At 47.4% G+C, this 20,655-nt stretch overlaps 1 protein-coding gene across 2 annotated transcripts in view; it reads left to right on the plus strand.

Annotated features, from left to right (window-relative positions):
- The window catches only part of tnksa (tankyrase, TRF1-interacting ankyrin-related ADP-ribose polymerase a), a 111,782-nt gene that overhangs the window by 53,526 nt on the left and 37,601 nt on the right, over positions 1-20,655 (plus strand). For both annotated transcript variants that reach the window (XM_036528289.1, XM_036528290.1), the window contains exons 4-5: positions 10,177-10,213; positions 13,113-13,188. In XM_036528289.1, the coding sequence (XP_036384182.1) occupies positions 10,177-10,213; positions 13,113-13,188 (113 nt within the window). The remainder of the gene's footprint in view (positions 1-10,176; positions 10,214-13,112; positions 13,189-20,655) is intronic.

Raw genomic sequence — 20,655 nt, forward strand, 5'->3', positions numbered from 1 at the left:
ACCTAAAAGGTGCTGCTGATGTTTGCCGAGTGTTTCCACTACCACAGTAGAGTGAAACCTGCTGCTACTGCAAATAAAAATTCATTTGAGTTCTGAATTTGAATTGAACCTCTTCTAAATCGCATTAGCAGGCAAGATTATTCACTTTTGTATTTGCTTGCAAACAGCTATGACAGCCTGTGATCTTCTTCTAAGCCTAATAGAATAAGCTATACTGAAGCGTTTTCAGCTGCGCAGTGCTGTGAAGAAGTCAAGCGAACTGACATCTCAGAACACTCAGAACACTGTAGTTGAGTGTTTGGTGTGTGCAGCTCCAACAGTTGATCTGAACAATTTCCTTGCAGTAATATGCTCCTCTGTTACTTCTGTGTGTTTTTTGTTTAAAAGAACAAAAAGTGTGATGACAAAAAAAAAACCCTGAATATCTGCATGATTAGAAGGTACTTGCTGAAGATCACAAACGGCAGAAATGCACTCCCACTGCTTACCATAATCTGATAGAGGGAAGTGTTCATGCTGCGCTGTAAAGCTTTGGCAGTTCAGACTACAGCGGAGCACATGTGCGGATGACCGTCTGCCCCTCATAGGATCATGTCCCCATGCTGGTACTGAGGAATGGTCTCACAGAGCTCATAGACCTCAGTTTCAGTTAGGGCACAGGAAGAGGTCTTCCTCATTGCTGCTGTTCTGAAAATGACCACTGGGGGCACAAGAGCAGAGAGCAGGGAACACCAGAGCTCCATCAGTCTGATGGTGGAGAACATGTCCACCGCTGTCCCAGCCAGGTGTTTCTGGGAATGCTGATAGAGCCATAAAGAACCGGAAAAAGAAATAGATGGTCAGATTAGTTTGCCAGCCCAGCTGATGGGCTCAAGCCCTGGATTACAGCGCAAAGTCCTTTCAAAGCCAGCGGTTTTTAAATGGCACCCTCGGTGGCCGCTGCTGGCTTGGGATTTTCAGCGCCCACCGGAGTTTAGCAGCCAGGAAGCACTCGCAGAAAGGGGCTAGAGTAATTACGACCAGTAATTGGAGTGGTCCTGAACCGCCTTCCTCTAATTAAAACACGAACCACTCGCCGCTCACATTTGAATCGGGTGTATCTTTTTGATTTGACAGTCATTAATTTATCTGGTGGAAGCAATTATCGAACGGGACAAAATTGTGCAAATAGAAAGCTGTATTTGAAATGTCTCCTTCCTTGTAATACACGCGCTATTCTGTTCATGGCACTTTGTCCACGCTTCTCTCAATCACATACTCAGTCCATTTACATGATGTACTAAGTCGTCTTTGACGCCCAGTATGAGGAGGATAAACCTCTTATTGCTGTGAAAGCTTAATCTCTTTTGTGTGCCCACAGTACAGTTATATCAGAGACCAGAATACTACATTTGCGCAGTGCTGATGGAAGCCTCTAGAACAGAGGATCTGGTATCTGGAGCCCACACCCCTTTTGTCCGCTATCCAGTGAACAAAAGAAGAAAGCCTTTGAGTGGCTCTCCAGGTTTGGCGGCTGTCAGCTAGTAAGTGACAAACAGTATTTAGCGAGGCCCTAGAGGTCTGAGGCTTTTAAAGAGCCGAGTGTAATCTCTCCCGTCAGCTGAAGAGTCTGCTGTCCTGGTGTCTCTCGCTGTCGTGACCCATTGCAAGAAAACGTGTGGGCTTCTGGTCATCCCGTGGGCTGTGCTTCATCTTAGCCCTTTTCACCAGCTCATATGTGAATATCGTAACGTATGTGAACGTGTTCTTCAAACCTTAATTAGACTGCAGAAACCCCCGGCGTCTATTAATGGTAGGTTTTTATTGGACTGACGTCTGTTACAGCATCTCTCTGAAAGGTCGTGTTTCATCCACCTGAGATCATTGACGTGTTAATTGACTTACTTCATCATTCGCATTGAACCTCAATGCTTGAGATGTCTACTTTTATTTTACCTAATAGGCTCTTACCTCATTTGCCTTCTCTAATAGTAATGGAGTCTTTATTAAAACATATTGGGGAATTAATGTCAAAACAGAGCTCTGACGGTAAATGAATGTAAGCCCTGGTCTCAGTGCATCTTGGCGGTTTCCCCTCATTTGGATCGGTACCAGGCTTCGGGTCTCTCCCGGGCCAGTGACGGGCCCCGTCCTCACCGCTGACAGGCAATCGATTATAGCGGCGGCTGCCTTTCGATCGGGCCCTGTGACGAATGGTCAGAACCCTGAGATTTTTCCAGCCCGCCGCTCATCCGTCTTCATCCGCCGGCCCGTTTGTCCGAGAATCACCTCAAAACAGCATGCAGATTCTCCCAGTAAGGATTTCTGCCCCCAGCCTTCATCCCTCCTGCCACACATGACATCACAACTGGATGGCAGAAGTGGCTCCACTGGCGTAGTTATCCCATAGTGACCCAGGGCAAGAGTGGGCTGAGATTTACTGTCTCCATCTCCCTTGCACACACACACACACACACACACACACACACACACACACACACACACACACACACACACACACACACACACACACGGAGGAGCCTCACTGATGTTTTTTAGATGGAAGAGAAAGCGATTTATCTTCCCAGGCTATCTGCTGGCCTTGGTTGCTATTATCATCCGGCTGTAATTGCCTAGTTTTACACATGGCTGATCGGGCCCTGCCCGTCAGTGAAGAGACGGCAACTTGAAGTATCGGGGACCTAGAGAGAGAGGACTACAAGTAATAAGCAGAGTTAGTCTCTCCGGTTTGGAGAGAGAATCAGAAGGGGGAGGGATCACGTTGTGGGTCTGTCTGTCCATCTGCATTAAAATGTGGAGGCAGTTCAGGTGTATGGATTGTTCTTTATAGGGAGAGATTGGAGATGCAATCACAGGCCTTCTCTGCCCTCTTAATTCTGTCTATAAATCTACCGAAGCCCTACTCACGACCCGCTGCCTCTGACAAGGAATATGACATATGCTCTTTTGAGAAAATTTGATCAAGCATGTTCTGCCCTTGAAATCGTCAAGGATAATATGATGCCAACTTAAATGTTTTTCAGAGGAGGAATTCAAATTCTCGCTTGTTCCCCTGATGGGGAGAAAACACAGGATTTTGTCTGTATTTTGTGAAGCCGGCTTGTTTGCTTGTGTTTTTCTCCTCATTTCTTATTTGATTACAAAGGGCAACTTGACATTTGTTAGCTTCTCTGAGGCATTCCATTGTACACTGGTTACTGTAACTGGCTTTTGATTCAATCAGTCCAGCTGGGTCAGGAATTACATTGTTTGCTGTTGGTCTCTCCAGCTGTTAGTGTTTTTCCCCCCGGCTTTATGTTGTTATGGACTTAGCTTCTGCTCCTGGGGTCTTTAAAGTATAAAAGCAGGGAACTGCCAGGAAACTAGCTGATCAAATTTGTTGTGCCTGCTGTTCAGCTAATATTTTTATTTTTGTTAGGGACTGGAGATAATAGTTCCATTCCATACAACAAAATACTCCAAGAACAAAACCATAGCTGGTTTGTTTGTTTGTGTGTGTGTGTGTGTGTGTGTGTGTGTCTGTCTAGTTTCTCAAACAGTTATTGTACAAATGTCTGGAAATTATTATTAGTAGCAGTAGTCTTTACACAATAAGTGTATCTTGGCCCATATTCATATATATTATATATTTATGTATTTGTACGTCAGAAATTATCCACTTTTATTGCTAGGAAATGTTGCAGTGATTATGTTAGCTTAGAAAAAAACTACAATGAAGTGTGTGTCATTAGAGAAATTTGTCTTTTCCATCTAACCTCAATTAAATGAGCAGAATTTGAATACACAGTGACCACACAGTACACTCCCAAACTTTAACCACTGTCTCTTTCTGCCTTGTAATCTTCATTTACTTCTTTATGCTAATTTTCCTGATGAAAAAGTTATAGTCCCCCAGTTTATATTCCTCACTATTGGTCTCTCCTTATATGCAGCCAATAGTCACATCTGTTTAGATTAACCAATTTGAAGTCACTTCCTAGCCCTTGGCACAAAATAGATGATAAAATAGACATGAAAACTATCCAACTAGAAAGCTAGATTGGATTTGGTTAGCTACTAACCCGATACACCAATGTAACCTCAACCATGCACGGAAACATTTTGAAAACACATTTCCTAATGTTTCTGATTTAACAACAGCACCTTGTAAATCAATTTATGAGAAGTGTCAAGGTAATAAGATATTCAATTAATAATTTTATTCTCTGACAGTTTTTCTTTAGTTAGCTAGCGCACTAAGTCATAGGTGAGGTGGGTAACTTGTTAGTTAGCTAGATCTCTAGGTAGCTAGCTAAGTATGCAGGTCACTAGTTTAATTTACCTTCAAACTAGCGAATTAAATTACTTGTCCAAGCTACTACTATGTGCCCAAAAAAATCTGCAAATAGGGATTTTAATATTGAAAATGTATTTAAATACCATATTCTCGGAAACACTCTATGAGATTATGAGATTTGTGAATTCTGAAATGGATTTGTATCTCCACGGGTCTTTCTTGTCCACAGGAAGGTGGGCTGAGTGGTGGGAACTGGCATGTTTCTTGCGGGACTAGATATCGCTGAACTCTATAAAGCGGGTGGCCTGATATGCTAAATCAGCTGCTTTCCATTCAGTGTGCTTAACTCGATACTTTGTCTCTGCTTTTCCTGGGAAGGCCCAGCTGGTGATCCCACTGCTCCTCTCCCTAATCTGCCTTTCCCTATAGCAGCATACTAGCTTGGCAGCCGCATGGCGCACTGTTGATTTGGGGTTGGTAATCCGCTGCCGGCTCCTTACGTTTGTTAAATTGCAGCCCACAAAACGATCGGTAGTGCTTCTCTGAGGCGTCATCCATCTCCACTGCAGGCCATAATGCACTCCGCATACTGTAAGCTGCCAGTTGCTAGGGTCTGCTGTGCTTAAAGAGGAACATTCTTACCTAATCTTTAAGAAATGCTCCATTGCTCAGCTACCACAGATATATCTTTCATGCCTTATAATGTTTGCTTCATTGATTGATTGGTTGACTAACTCATTAATTAATTTCATTTCGTTTTTATTTCATTACGTACATGCATTCAGGGGTAAGAAGTAATGCTTGGTGCAACTATGTCACCCCTCGCTAGCTGCTACAGAGGTTGTGCATATCTGTAGTGGCAGGATTTTAAGCATTTGGTGCCCAATCTGCCCATAATACACAGATCTGTTGTGTAGTAAGAGTCCATACCTTTATGCCCCAGTAAAGTTTTTCAGAAGTGTGAGAATTGTAATGTGGTCATACTGAAAGTGCAGGCTCACTTGAAGACTGCTTATTTTCTCCACAACCAGCCCTATTTCTCTTTCAGTAGGCAGTGGGTTCTTTTGATTTTGACCGCATAACATTACATATGCTGTCTGAAGTGTGGAATGCTTTCCACACCTACGGGTCATTATTTTGTTATTAAAAGAACGTACACTCACGTTCCATTATAGTCAGTTGTGTCTTTGCCGCCCACCTTGTTGTTGCCATGCGACTTTGTCGTCTGCACAATTGCCTGTCCCGCTGCCAGCTAGCATTCTGCTTGCTTTGCTGTACAGTAATGGTACCATTCTGCAAGCTCAGCCAGGCTTCAAGGGGGGAAATTCTGCCTTTGGGATGGGCCTAGTCTTAGACCATCCGGTTTTGATTTTGGTTAACAAGATGTTGGCCGGTGCGACCAGTTCTAAATGTCCCTGTGAAATGACCGTGATACCATCAGCTGGTTTAGCCACCAGCTGAAGCCTAAGCGTGCGTTCTCCCGTTGCTGGTTATGCAGGTTGTAGTATGTAGGTTTCCAGCACTACTGTCATTGTAGGTAGCACACCTAAATGAGACTGTTTCAGAAAAGTAAAACAAAGGGTTGTGATTCATATTTTCTAATATGGAAGAAGGAATTAAAATGCTGGTGTGCAGTACTGTCCACACATGTTGAGGTGTCTGGAATAGCTTTTTACAGCTGGTTGAGGGGTTTGCTCTGTGGACCAACCTCCACCAAGGGCCCCGCTCTGCCATCAGTCTTCCCCAAGCACCTTCAAATATTGAAACAGGCTGACGCTGGAACAGAAGGATCTCTCTCTCGGGATGATGCTGGATGTGGGGGATCTCCCTCCACCAGCAGGCAGGCAGGCGGGCGGGTGATTGGTGCGCGGGCGGGCGGGCAGGCGGGCAGGCGGGCAGCTTTGTAGGCGTGCGCTGCCTGGGCTCACTGCGACATCTCAGGAGCCACAGCGACGCAGCCGGGGCCTAATCTCACAAGCAGCCTGCCTTCACATCTCAGTGGTCGCCGGGAGCCGAGCTGTTCCCGCCGATAAGGCTGAGCGCCTCGGTATCGAGCCCAGGAGAAACGGACCCTCTGCTTCTCGGCGGCAGCAGGCGGCCACGTGGTGTCACCGCTGGGTTTCTGCCTTCACAGAAGTGAGGGGGGGGGGGGGGCAGGGTCACAAATGAAGTGTGCCTCCTGGAAATTAAACAGGAAACCTTTGAACAGAGCTGTGGAGCAGCTATACATCTATTAAATTATAAAAAAAAAATACAGGTTGAATTTTATGTGGAATGGTTTCCTAAGCACAAACCCTGGTCTGAGAAATATTTGACATGCAATTCCCCACAGCAGAAAATGGGTTAAATGCACAAATTCTATAAAGATGGGGAAAAGAAAACTTACTTAGTTTATACGTCAGATTCAAGGTTTCCTGCAAATGGAAATGTTTCTTCTCAGCAGAATAAATCATGACCAAACTCAATTATATTCCCTTCTTCTTTTTGTAGATAAGGCTGACGTTGCTGCCCCCACCTTGGAAACCTCTCTGTGTGATAGCTGCTAAACACACGACAGCCACTTAACTCACAGCCAGGCCTCCATCTCTAACAAACACAGCAGCGCGGTGTTCACTCCGACACTCTGAAGCACCTTTATTTCCTGAACCCCATTTCCCCATACATAATGGCTCTGGGTACATTGTGTAGGTTTACAAAACCGAAATGATTCTGAGCGGGGCGCAATAATCCGTCACTGAGGCTATCAGCTCCTGCAGCAGAGCTGTAGCTTCCAGTTCCCGGCCTATACTGATTCCTGGACACCCATTAATCAAATTTCATCATTTCGCCGTGGCTGAAAATTAGGACAAATCCGCCAATGATCCGAGAATGCTGTCGCTATCACTTTGTACCAGGTGGCTGCTGGAAATAAAGAATTGTAGACAAATGAACCTGGTGCTGAGGCCTAGTGAATTAAATGCAAAGCTGCTGACTTCCCACTTTGCCCTTACCGTGCGCGCAGAGGTGCATCCTGGGATTAAACGCTACAGTTCATTAAACCCGACACGGATCATACTCACCGTGTCGGCTCAAGTTTCTCAAATTTGAGATGTATTGAGGATGTTCTCCGATGTCTCCCAATTTCTCCTGATTCAGCTGTCCCCAGCTGTGACCTGGAGTCTCTTTCAGTGTTTATTTGTGCAGCTAGTTATGACATCATACAGAGGTCATGTATCCTCAAGCCTCAGCTGGTTTAGCAACTTTTTTTTCCCTTTCTGTTGTATTTCTCCTGTTTGCCTAAGGTGGTCATGATACAGTCCTACACATCACTGCGAAGTGGAAGTGATAAATCGTCCTTGCCCTCTCGCCCCCTGATGCCCCAGTCTCTCTAACACACACACACACACACACACACACACACACACACACACACACACACACACGCATGCGCATCGAGTTAGATGAGGTCAAGGCCAGCTGGAGCAAAGCTGCGAGATTCTTAGATCCGCGCAGTTACATCAGCCTGTCATGTCTGCGCGTTCCAGAGCTTCGGTAATGCCTTGTGAAATGTTGCGTTGCTCTTGGTTCTCGCAGGCAGCTCTCCCCCCGGTCCACAGCTGCACTCGCCTGTCTTTCTGATGCAAATGACACATGGCACATAAAGTGTTGCTTCACTTTTCCTCTCAATTCTACCTCACCTAGCTTTAAACACGGCCGTCTACTGCCACAGAACAGGAACAGAGTGTAACAGGCACCGCTGCATTGCTGTAAACAAAGCTTGAGACGAGCCATCAGCAAGGCTAAGCGGTTGAAAACGATTTCGTGAAGAAAGCTAGTTGTGCCGCCACGGTGCGTGGGATTTCACAGCAGAACAGCTTCATTTTTTTTACGCCGCTATTTGTCCTGGTATTTTCCCTGCTGAGACGAAGTCCTGGACAGCATTTGGAATGAGAACTTTGATATTGGCGTGCGGAACAGCCGAGGGTGATGCAAGCATTCCCCCCGTCGCACTTCAGTTTTGTCCTATTCTCTTTCCCTGTAGTCAGCAGTATCTCAGAGCCCTGTCACTCATAACGAGAGCACACGCACGTGCACGCGCGCACGCGCACACACAGGCTTGCAAATGCACCCCTAAACAAAGAACATAATCCCCATGCTTATTCATTAAAATTTCCTGACTGTGTTGGCTCGCATAGCTGACTCCACAGTGAACAATCATATACCGCGCTGTACATCCAATACAGAACTGTGCTGTGAAACTGAAGGCTTATTCAGGGGTTGTCTGTGTTTGTTTTGTGTTCAGAAATCGCAGTCCTTGACTTTGACAAGCAATTACAATAGCAGAGAATGTGCATCTCTGTGGCAGCAGAATTAGTTTTAATGGTGATGCTGATTGAAGGCTTCCCAATATTGACAGGTTGTTTGTTAATGGTCTCAGAGGCAGTAATCATTTATGCCGTGCCATCTGTACTCCTTCCACTGTCAGTAATGTCACATAGCAGCGGAGAAATGTGTTCCCAACTTGTACGCTGATACCATCAATGCTGTGTCCATCCCAACAGCGGCTTTTTTTGGTGGGACTCAAAGCCAGGTGGAGCTCTTGTTGCCCTCGGTGATTTTTAGTCAGGCTGAGGCTTGCGTGTCATTGCCTTGTCCCCCCACCCCCAACATGCAGAGCGCAGAGGGGGCTTTGTGTGATTTATGTGCATCCATTAACCGGCATGCTCAGTCCAGCTCTCGGGCTGTGTCAGCTGTCCATCAAGCCAGCATCGGGGGCTGTTTGTCAGCTCGGGTCATTCCTCCCTCAGATCCGACGCAGCGTGTCTCCCGGGTGGGTGGGGGGGGTTGGAGGGGGTGGGGGGTTGCCAGCGTGCACCAGCCTCACCCCGCTTTCATCCCACACCGCGCTTGTCTCGATGCATTATACATCACGTTGGCGACGGCTTTAAAGCCGGCTGCCGTTAGCGGCCCGTCGGCGCGGGAGCTCGTGAGCTCGTCAGCCCGTTCGCCCGCGGGGAGCGGGGAGCCGCCGTGGCCGCTCTTCCTGCCAGCTGCTGTCAGAACCCCCGGCGGCGGCGTCCGGGGGATTTGTTTGTGAACGGCGGTGGGGGCCCCTGTGTGGAGCAGGTAACAAAAGCCGAAAGGAGAAGCCTCCTCACCCCCCCCCCCCCCCCCCCCAGACCACTCGCGTTGTGTCAAATCCATGCAAAGCTTGGGGACAGCTCCCCCCCTCTTTCTACCCCCCTCCTCAGATCCTGCCACGGAGAGACAGAGCACATGTGTGGGTAGGGGATGGGTGAGGGGGGCGGGCAGCTCCTTGCTGAATTTGTTGTCTCTCTCACTGATGCGGTCTGGAAGGCAAGGCTGGGAGAAGAGGGGGAGGGGAAGGAGGCGGGCAGGCTTTTATTTATTATTTATTTCATCCCTGTTCTGTTATCACGGCAACTGCTCCTCCCATGAAAACATAAAAAAAAAAAAACATAAAGGGGGGCGGCGGTGTTGGTGCGGCGATTGGCTGTCTGAAGGGGGGAGAGCCATTTAATTTGAGCACCAGACGTGAATCTGCGTCAATTTGCTAGCCGTCTCCAAGACACCGGAGATGCTGCAGCCACAAGCCGGCCCACGTCACCGTTTCATCAGCCAAAGGGGCGTGTGCTAAGCTACGCTGGCGAGAGCGAGCGAGAGAGAGAGCGAGCGAGAGAGAGAGAGAGCGAGAGAGAGGCAGGCAGGCAGGCTCCGTCTGTGTGGGCGCTGTATCCGTGTGTGTGTGTGTGAGTGTGTGTGTGTGTGGATTCAAAGCTGCCTGTATGTAGCGTCGCCGCTGCTCCTCCACCTCTCCGCGACTCTGGCTTCCTGCTACTGCTGCTGTGCATCCTTCACCCTGCCTGTCTCTGACACCATGATTTTTTGCAATCACCTAGGTGAATACAAGAAGGACGAACTCCTGGAAGCGGCGAGGTGAGTACGGGCTACAGACCCCCCCCCCCCCCCCCCCCCCCCCCCCCTTCCCTCCTTGCTCTGTTTGTGTACCTGTGTACCCCCCTCCCCCCTCCCTCCCCTCCGTCGCCCGTTTCGGCAGACAGGTGTTGTGAATGGACCCTGCACGTGGGTTTCGCCCCCGGAGCACGGCCGAGGATTGCCGCCTGCTGCTGCTGCGTGGGCGGGCTGCTGTTGTTCTGAGCGGACGCATGCTCTGTGTGTGTTTTGCATGCGCGCACGCCGGCGGTGACGGCGCTAATGAGAGGCTGTCTCTGTGCCGCGCGCGGGCGGCGGGGGGGGGTGGGGGGGGGGGGTGGGGGGGAGGATGGCCTGCAGAAGGGCCACCCACTCTCACAGGGCTCCTGTCCCCTGTAACTCCCTTGAAGTGGGAATGCAGAACAGACCCACAGAGAGATGGGTCACAAGTTATATCCCGACTCGCGTTTCCTACGTCAGACCTCCCCCTCTCGGCCTCTTTGACCCAGGGGTCTCCCCAAAGAAGGGAACAGTGGTGCCATGCCATCATAACAACTTTTCAAAGTTACGGCCCCCTGAACGTTTTTGTTTTAGCTACAGCCCCTTGAACATTTTGAGATGTTTTGCTAACATCTGTAAAGATAAAATGACCAAGCAAAGTCTGAAGCCGGGAGCTTGTTTTCTGGTGTGGAGGCATCATCTTCAACGGCGTGCTTGCGTATTTTCTCCAGCAATGGGAGAACAAATGATAGGAACAAACAAGTTTTACGGGATTTGTCTCCGCACACCCCCCTGGCTTCGAGCACCCTCCTGAAACCTGGGATTACCATGGTGCTGAACATTTCTGGGGAGACCCCTGCTCTGATGGACATTGTGAGCTGTTTGACTTCAGCCCCTTTATCAATACGCATGAGATTCTGCTTTTTTTCGGAAGAAATGGACATATGAACAGTAAACACAAAGGGGTGCTTTTTACTGACTGCAAATGAACTGCAGTGAACAGTTTGCAATTTGAGGCCAGCTTTGAGATCCACAGCGTGATGTGTAGAGTTGGCAAAGTGCTCGTTTTCATCAGACTCGCTGCTGCTTCCGTACCTCTCATGGTGGGAGCAGTAGGAACCGGAAACCTAAAAAGATACCTCCTGTTTTTGAAGAACATTTTTGGTAAAAAAAAAAAAAAAAATTCATTTTACAGTCTCTCCCAGTGTATAATTTTAATTTACACTGTAGGAAGCTGTTGGGGATAAACTAAGGGATGCTGGTCAGAAAATTTACCCTGAAGTTATGGGGTTAGGCAATGCCCCCTCGCTCCAGGATCGGACCAGTAAACGTCCTACTAACGAGCAGACTCAAGCTGCAGCAACTTGGTACACAACAGCAGCGGTAAGGGCAGTAAATGGAAAGGTGTTCGAAGGAGAAGCTGTTGCTCTCCAAATTCCACACCTTCTTGTTGCGGACAGACCCCCTTGAACTGGCTGACTGATGACGGACACAGTTACCCATGACAATCTCCATCCCAGCTCCCCAGCAATAAGGAAAAGAAGGCGCACTGATGAAGACATCAAGAGGACTGATGGAACTCAGTCACCGAGAGAGCTCCCCTTTAATCTCGGAGCCTCTGCGGTGCACTGGACCACAGGACAGGCCTTGCATCTAAATGAACAACCTCTCATTTCATTAAGGCCAGTTAACAGCAGTTAGCACAGGAAGGAGAGGAGAGCAGCTGCCATTGAATAAATTTAGAATAAAGTGAGTGCAGCAATTGTTTTTTTTTTTTTTTTTTGAGGGCCAGGAAAAGAATATCCTGATTTGATAGTCAATGGCATTCATACAGTGCAACCTATGCAATAAATTGACAGGAGGCTGTGTTGCACTCCTGCATCATTGCTTTTGTTTGGATGCCACTGCAACTAGCAAAAAAACAGGAAGACTATGTTCTAGTCTTAGAAGACTGTAATAGAACTCCAGTGGCCTGGTCGCCCCCAATAAATAAATTCACAGACTGTGCCAAAAGCGCTGATCCCAGCCTTGGCATCTTGCAGGGAAGGGGGTGGCAGGTGTTTGCAGAGGGGACAGGGACAGGGGGCGTTGTGGAACAACAGGGGAAAAAAAAAAAGGTGCCGTTCTTTTTTTGGTTGTCCTTGCTGACTTTTTCGCTGTCGCTAGGAGTGATGAGACAGCAGTGATGGGAGCTCATCTATCCGTCCTACTTGGGGGGCCTTTTCCGCCTGTCTGCGGGGGAGGAAAAGGAGAGCTCTGCTGGATTAGAGCAGGAGGAGTCACAGCCACCACCAGCCTGATTCACATGTGGCCTGGACGGTCCCCGCTGCCGGCCTTCGGCTGGAGCGCAGGTTTAAGCACAGCTGGGAGGCGGTGCTGCTGACTCCAGCCCCCACCACCGCAGGACGGAGCGGATCTCCTCCGACTGGGCCAACCGTGGACTCTGTGAACCCCCGATGGAGGGGCCCCAGGCGACCCAGCAGTCTTCTGGCACCCCGCCGAGGACTGCGCGAGGTCTCACCTTGGGTCTCGCAGGCAGGAGAATATTTCTTCTGGAAAAGATCTGTCCCCCCCCCCCCCCCCCCCCCTCTGTTTGTGCAACACAAGGCAGCAATAAGTTGGGCAGGAGTTCTTTCAAGGACATGGAAGTAGGGGATTTTGACCCAGGGCTAAATGGCTCCCAAACTCTGCTCCCAAAGCCTGTTACTGTGCATTTCAGTCCATGACAGCAACATCTCGGGGGGAGCTTTTTGGTTTCATCCCCTTTCCCTTTTTTTTTTATCTGAAAATGCTTCCCTTCTCTCTCTCTTTCTCTGTCGCTCTCTCTCTCCCCTGTGACTAATGCAGTCTGTGGTGTGTTTTCTCCCTCTCGTGTGCTTTATAAAATGCCATTTTGCTTCAGGAGCGGGAATGAAGAGAAGCTCATGGCCCTGCTCACCCCGTTGAACGTCAACTGCCACGCCAGCGACGGTCGCAAGGTAAATTGCCTCAGCAGAAAGCTCCAGCACCCCACAGCACTCGTTTGAACTGTCACTGCTGCTGCCGTAGTCTTTGTTGCCTTCATTTTACTTAAGCTTAACATGTATTATCCCAACCAGCTCCAAAAGCAAGCCCAAGCCCCAGGTTTCTTTCTTTCTGACAGTGTTGCAGATGTGCAGCATGTAAAATTTCCATGTTGTTCTCATCTTTTTTTCAAATGCTCGCAAAGAGCATCCAGGGTCCCAAAATTAGAATTATAAGTGTATGACAATGGCAGATACTTTGATTTGGACCCACTGTAGCTCCTGACAGCTGAACACAGTGGGGACGATGCTGAAAGGATGGTGGAATTAACCTGAAAGACTTCAGATCTCTGTTCTGTGTCAGTAATGGCAAAGCCGAAGCTTTGCGAGTTGCAAACATCCAAACAAACAGCTTAGCGTATAACAGGATTTGCCCGGTTTAAGCAGTGTTTACAGTTACAGATAGTTATATGGATTTCAACTCACGGGGGGGCAGAAAAGTGTGACTGTGGAGTGGATAAAGGCAAAACGTTGTTACATTTCTCTGTGTTCTTCTCAATACAGATTGTTTTCTCTGAGTTTTAACCTGTTTCAGTGCAGTGCAGTATATATATATATATATTTTGCAGTATTAATTTCAGTGCAGTAAAAAACACTATTGGTCTCATGACATTCTGTGTAAAGGTGAAGATCTTGAGGAATATAACCAATCAAGCACTGTCATTGCTAATGTGAATATTTGCCACGGAAAGTAAATTTGACTGAAAGGGAACTGGTGAGGCAACAAGTGTTAAAACATTTTGAGTCCCTTCAACAAAAGTTTCAGCAAGAGCGATTCAGAGCGAATTCAAAATGAATCACAGGTTACACAGTCAAAAGTTCAGTCACCGAAGAAATGAAATCCTCCACTGAACGGCCTTCCATAGACTTCTGAGGTTTTGCCGCTCTGAGAAATAAATGAAAATGGAAGATTTCATTCACCCCGGTGGACGTGCTGTGGAAGGGAGGACCAGTTCTGCCATACAGATGAACCATATCCCCAGTCAGGGCTGCTCATTTGATGGTGCAGGACCAGGTTCAGAACGGTTGACTGAGCTTTTTTTTTTTTTTCTTCCCCATTAAGGATTAGGCTTAATGTCATTCGCAGCAGGGAAAATGACTGCTAGTTGTGAAGCTTTATGGCTAATGCGTTCTCTTTTGTGGTCTTTTTTTTAATACCTGTAACCTTTCATCAGTCTTCTCCCTGCCTTCTGTTTGAAACATATTGTAAAAGGAGACCTGCAGTCTGTTTTTAATTACGACTGCGCTTCGCTTAATATATCACAATTTGATGCTTGCTCTTTACAGCGCTGAATTCAGCTTTGTGAATGAGCTTTTCTTTCCACTGGTTGGACTTTGCCTTCAGTTGCCAGCTCCATGTGGGAGCAGTGACATCTCAGTCTCCAGTGACTGTAGATTGATTGATTGTAGATTGATTACAGATTATATTAATTATAGTGCAGTAGTCAACACAGTGCTACTTAGTCAGTGTGGATGCACTGTTCAGGCACTTCATAGAGCTTGTATAGACAGACTGCTGCAGTTACTTTGGTATATATAGCAAATAGAATACGATCTTCATATGCACTTATTTTTTACCTTTTTATTGAATTTATGCAACTTGTTAATATCTCAGACTGTATTTATTTAAAAATATAGTTCCAGAAAATTTGTTAGCTTCTTGTCTTATTGGAGCAATTATATGTGTCTCATTGTGTGTTTAGGCCAATATTCATGCTAAAAACTGGTAATTAGAGCCGTTATTTTTACGTAAAAAGGGTCTGGTGATTTGTGCTGAATTGGTGTTGAAAGGACCTGTCAGCTGATGACAGAGCACTGATCTCATACCTCACCGACGATGCTCGTCTAGTCATGTCCTTCATTGGTGCCCATATCCTTTCCAGCTGGGATGCCATTAGTCTGGTGCAACAGATATGCTTAGAAGCGCGTCTCTTAGAGGTAGCGTGGCCAGCTCCGGAGCCCAGACCCTGCTGGAGGCCTCTTCTCTTGGCTCCAGCAGCAGGGAGGTTCCAGAATAGCTTCGAACCTGAGATAATTTATAACTGTCATTCCCCCTAAACCTGCAGACTGCCGCAGCGGAGAGACTCAGCTGGGCTGTTTTCACAGTGATCAGACGGGGGGAAAAAAGCTTTCATTATCTCTCTGCAGCTCTGCGTTTTTTTGTCACTGTCGCTTTCAAAAAAAAAAAAAAAAAAAAGGGACCCACGACATCCTGTTGTTACACACTTAAGCAAATTCATTACCGTGAATCGAGCCATCAGGTGTGGATTTTCATCACTCTCCATGAGAGAACAATAACAATGGCAATCATAATCTTCTCGATGGTGCACACTCAGATTTGGATTAAGCCGCCTTTGAGATAATCACCTAACCATATATTTTTCCCCGTATTCATTTTCATTAAGAGCTCCCCTTCCGCCGCTTCCTGACTAATTTGGGCTTTATGGCGCGGGATTGTTTGTCCAGATGGACAGCATGGGTGTGATGAGCCCTTTGCTGAGGCAGCTCGGTGAGGAAATTTGGAGCTGTGGGGGCCTGCCTTTTGTTGCTCCACGTTGCGTATCCCCAGATATGGAGAGCCCTCCATATCTGGGAGCTGCATCACGTTGTCGCCGTTCGCATTGGCCGGTGGCCGCCACTGCCGTGCGCTCGCATCGTCGTCGTGGGTCATGTTCCCATTGTCCCTTTGCTTGCCCACCGTTACATTCAGCTCTGTGTTCCCTCAGCTTACTCTCCTTTCTGTCCTGGTCAATTTCAGTGCACTGCAATGCCAGGCAGTTATCAAGCTTTTATCCTCTTCTTTCTCTCTCTGAAATGAGCTCACTGTCCTAATCAGAGCTGTGCAGTATCATCCGGTTAGAGGACCTTGAGGCGCCGGCCAGGATTGTAATTTAGACGTATTAGGCAGCGTGGATGTGGTGTGGGAATTTGGTGGAATGTAAAACACTATTGTTGAAATACCGTGTGTTTGATTAACGTTTGGAGATGGCCTTAAGCAGACTGTCCTTCGGTTACTGTTGAGTGATGGAGCAGGGAGATGTACGCCTTTGCCTCATCAGGGCCAGCCCTCAGTCGGGCCATTAGGAACTGACATCCAGCCCTGCAAAGGTTCTCTGCAGAGAAGAAGGCAACTGCACAGGACTTGCATCAGTAATGGAGAGAGGAGGCCGAATAGATTTTCTATTCTCATCCTCTCTGTTCTTTTTTACTTCTCTCTCCCTCCATCCTCCAGCAGGTTTAATTTGGGCTGTCCTTCACCCCTCACCTCTGGTTTAATGTCCCCCATCCCTCAGTGGTACGGTGGGAGGGGAGCTAGAGGCCCCCCACCCCCTTCCCCCTCGGCCACTCCGCAGTGTACTGAACTCTGTGCAGAGTGTCCACAGACCAGAGGAGAGTGAGGCAGAGGAAAGTGGAGAATTTTCTCACAAAACAACATTGTAGTCCTGTTTCTTATGGCATGCTCAGGTTTGTATTTCTTGGTTTTGTTTTGTTTTTGTTTTTTTTAGGATGGGTTTTTGTCTGTTTTGCGCTGGATTTGATTGGGTATGACAGCAGGAGGAGTGCTTTAGAATTGCATCTTAGGGCTGCTCTACCCCCAGATGGCATAATTGTGTTTTACTGCACTTTTCTGAGGAAAAAGCTTACTTGGCCCATCGTGCAGCCGCTGTAGTTGTTTTTTTTCTCTCTCTCTCTCTCTCTCTCTCGCAGTGTCCCTTGGTAAAATTGTCCAGTGGCAGCACATTTATGTGACATTCAGTAGCCAGGGGGGAATGCTCTGCAAAAACGAGTGATAAGCAATAACGTTGCAAGAAGTGCGTTATTACAGCCAGCCGCCTTATCGCTTATCATTATTGTCTGTTTTGCTAACAAATGCAGGGAAAGCCTGTGCTACCTTGCAATGAAGCCGTTAAGCATGGCCGCTCTGTACGTGGTCCTTTGTGTACCCCTCTGCAAAGCATGTGAGACGCACATGACATGGGGTCAACTTCTACAGTTTACGCACCTCTCCTCTCCTCTCTAAATACACCAACGGTTTTTACTTCTTTCAAGGCTTTCCTGTCGTCCCGCCATGTAGCCGCCACACAAAAACGAACACAGTATTTCGTGAGTGTTTCTCTGGGCTGTTTCTTGCAGGGATTTGTTTGCCCTAAGTGAGCTAGGCTTGCAGACAAGTTGCTTTCTTTGTCCAAGAAGAGAGAGCGAGCAGAGAGGGGCTTTTTGCCGTTTACTCTCACCCGAGTCTCTGCGAACGTAGCGAGCGTCACCTCCATCTTTGTCCTCACTGGCTCTCGGGTAGCTTAGCTGAAGGGTGGGGGAGAGAGAGAGAGAGAGAAGAGGAGTGCTGTCGCTCTCCGCTCCTGCTGGGCTTTAATTATCTAAAAAGGGGGCTGAATTCGTCCGCACCAAGCAGGAGCGGCAGGAACATGGTCAGCCAGCGCACAGCGCATGCCATTCATCAGGCCTGACATAACGTGTCCCCTGTACCCACACAGTTCTACTCTGTATCAGAAATAATGAGATTTTCATTTAATCAATGCATGGTAAGTTTACAAACCCTTGTCATTAGTGCAGCGGAATAACGTGCGGACAGATGGCTCTTGGTTAGCCGTGCATTCTCTGCTTTGTCCCCATGTGTCGAGGCTGTTTTCCGCTGGCCTCCCGTGCCTGCCAGCTTTTCAGATCTGTTGGCTTGGCAGTTTGCTGTTTGGAATAATGACATACCAGCCGACCGCTTCCATTTCGTCCACGAGGTCAAATTATGGACTTGTTGTAGAATCTGTCATCCAGGTTTCAGTATTGCAAAACCATCTGATTTTGATAGCATTTTTAATTGGAAACTTGATGGGAAATAAATAATTCCTTACTAAGCTTTAATAAAGAACCCAATTTACTGACTTAAACTGAAAGGAAAAGGGAAACAGGTGTCCAGAAGGCTTTAGAAATTATGAATTTGTTTACAATTTATGGTTGGTTACCCTGTTTGATGCACTCAGTGTAGTATGTTTATACCCGCTACAGTTAATTCCGTGCACAATTAAATTAATAAGTAGTGCATGTTTTTTAATTACTTTGTGTATCTGCTTATTAATTTTGGTGGTTGCTTTTATCCAGGGTATCTTGAAAGTGTAGTATGCATACAGAACAAGCAAGTCTCTGCGGGGTTTGAGGCCGGGTGGGGTGACTGCTCTCGCCTTCGCTACATATGGTGTCAGAGTGGGATGGCTTGCCGTGAGGCCATTGGAGGCGTGCCCAGTGTGGAAGCCATATGAGCGACCTCCAGGTTTGGTTGACCCCGGCGTGAGGGACCCCAGAGAGGGGTGAAGCAGCAATGAGTGGGGCACCCTGGGATGTGAGAGATACGGTGGGGGAATGCGCGAGGTACACCTTTGTTGTTTCAAGTACATGGGCGCGCTTCCCGAAGGGGAGGGCAGTGTGACAGTGCTGTCACTACGGCTGAGTATGCGCTCTGACTACCATAACAAAGAGACTGTCTCTTTGGCGTTGCGGTCAAGTTGCAGGTGTGGTACCCCGCAGACCCGGGTTTGAGGCCGGGTGGGGCGACTGCTCTCGTCCTTCGCTACAGCAGTATAAAAATCGGAGTCATTGTGTGCAGTCAAAAATGGGAGTCTACCTCATGAACTGATTCAGAGTAGTGTATAATCAAGCTAGCACGCATTACAGCAAATGTGAGAAATGTGTTAGCAGCCAGTGGGATATTGCTTGGTCAGTATGTCCTAATACCCAGCTTGGTCCACTTTTGCTTCCACAACTGCATGTTGAGCCAACCCAAGAATGATAGCTTCACCATTCATTCGCCACACTTAACTCCCCATGTGGTGCCTGTCCCCCATCTGTTCCCCTGCCCCCCCTTTCGTGCTCTCTCCCATCCCAGTGGCAGAAGTGTCCTCCCGTCCACTCCTTTGGTGGCGTGCCAGCCTGTTTCCCAGGATGCCATGCAGTGCCCAGGTGCACAGAGACACGCGCTGGTTTCAGGAACGGGGCTAATGAGCTCTAATTGGGGAACAGCGCTCTCCCCCTGCCTGGTGTTTAAAGCCTAATTTGATCCCGAGACTTCAGAAAACCCAAAGGCAGATTGAGCCACAGAGGCACATGTTGTGGTCTCCCAGAACGCGATGCATATTAATGTTTTCATTATAATATTAATGGTAATCCGGTCTAAGGGTTCTCCCTCCTGATTTCATCATCACTGTTGTCAGACAGATTTATAAATGAGGGGTTTGACCACAGTAAATTAAAAATCTTTTCATTTTTTGAAAAGCATTGTACGTTTTATCTGTTAGCGAAGGAATGCATACCTGCTTTGGAAAGCTTATATCAATGGAGTTTTGGTATTTATCACCCAGGTGTGTTGACACATAAGATATGAAATTTACCAAAGCTATCTCTGCATCAAAGGTTGCCAGACAGCACCTGTTTTGTATTTTTCCTCCTAATCTGACTGCTGCTGTAAAGTAATGCACTGTCCTGCCTTCTCTTTGTCACACAGACTGCTCTGTTTTCCTTTGAAAAGGCTGGCAAGACTAACCACAAATGACCCTGCAGGGCTAATATCTAATACCTGGCCAAAATCTACATCATTATCTGAGGCGAACGATCTTCTCCCCCCACTGCTGATAAATGGGGGGGGGGGGGTGTGATTTATCACGTACCTTAAGTGGCCTGCCATTACTGCCCTCTGTTCACCCTGTCCAGGGCCCTGCTCACCTGATTCCAGCCTCTTTTCCTGCCAGTGCTGGGCCACGGGAGGGAGGGAAGAAGTCTTTGTGTGGTCCCAGCGTCTCATCCGAGTGTCATAACTCACCCCCTGTGCTGTGCCACCGAGTGAATTCACTGAGCCAATACAATGGCTGTCCCTCGCTACTCCAGAAAAATAATTTAAGAGAACATCGCCCTTGGCTTGTATAATCTTGTGTTTTCCATCTGTCATAAAAATTTCAGCTTACAGGTGCATTATTTGTTGGGGTATATAATGTAATACTTTAGCTCCCCCATAACGCTGCCATTTGTCATCAGAATTTGTGCTGCTGTGCCAATTTTTTTTTTTTTTTTTTAAAGATATCTAGAATGTTTCCAAAGCCTGAGCAAAGCTGAATTCATTAGCATATTTTCTTTTCATTTCCTAATAGCTTTAAATTGAGAACCCATATTATTTTCCACCCTTTCTTTAAAATAGGGCATTGCATCAGTGCGAGGCATGTGAAGAAAATGCCTTTGCGTTCACATGGTGTGTTAAAACTGCTGTAGAGGGAAACTGAAAATGCTCCATCAGTGCTCCCAGAAACCGACCATGAACAATCTGTTTTCTAGGGCTATTGTAGATAGAGGTCGATTACTTCTGTTGTCTGAAAATAAAATGGTGAG

Source organism: Megalops cyprinoides, chromosome 5 (assembly GCF_013368585.1).
Source record: "Megalops cyprinoides isolate fMegCyp1 chromosome 5, fMegCyp1.pri, whole genome shotgun sequence".
Taxonomy (NCBI): domain Eukaryota; kingdom Metazoa; phylum Chordata; class Actinopteri; order Elopiformes; family Megalopidae; genus Megalops; species Megalops cyprinoides.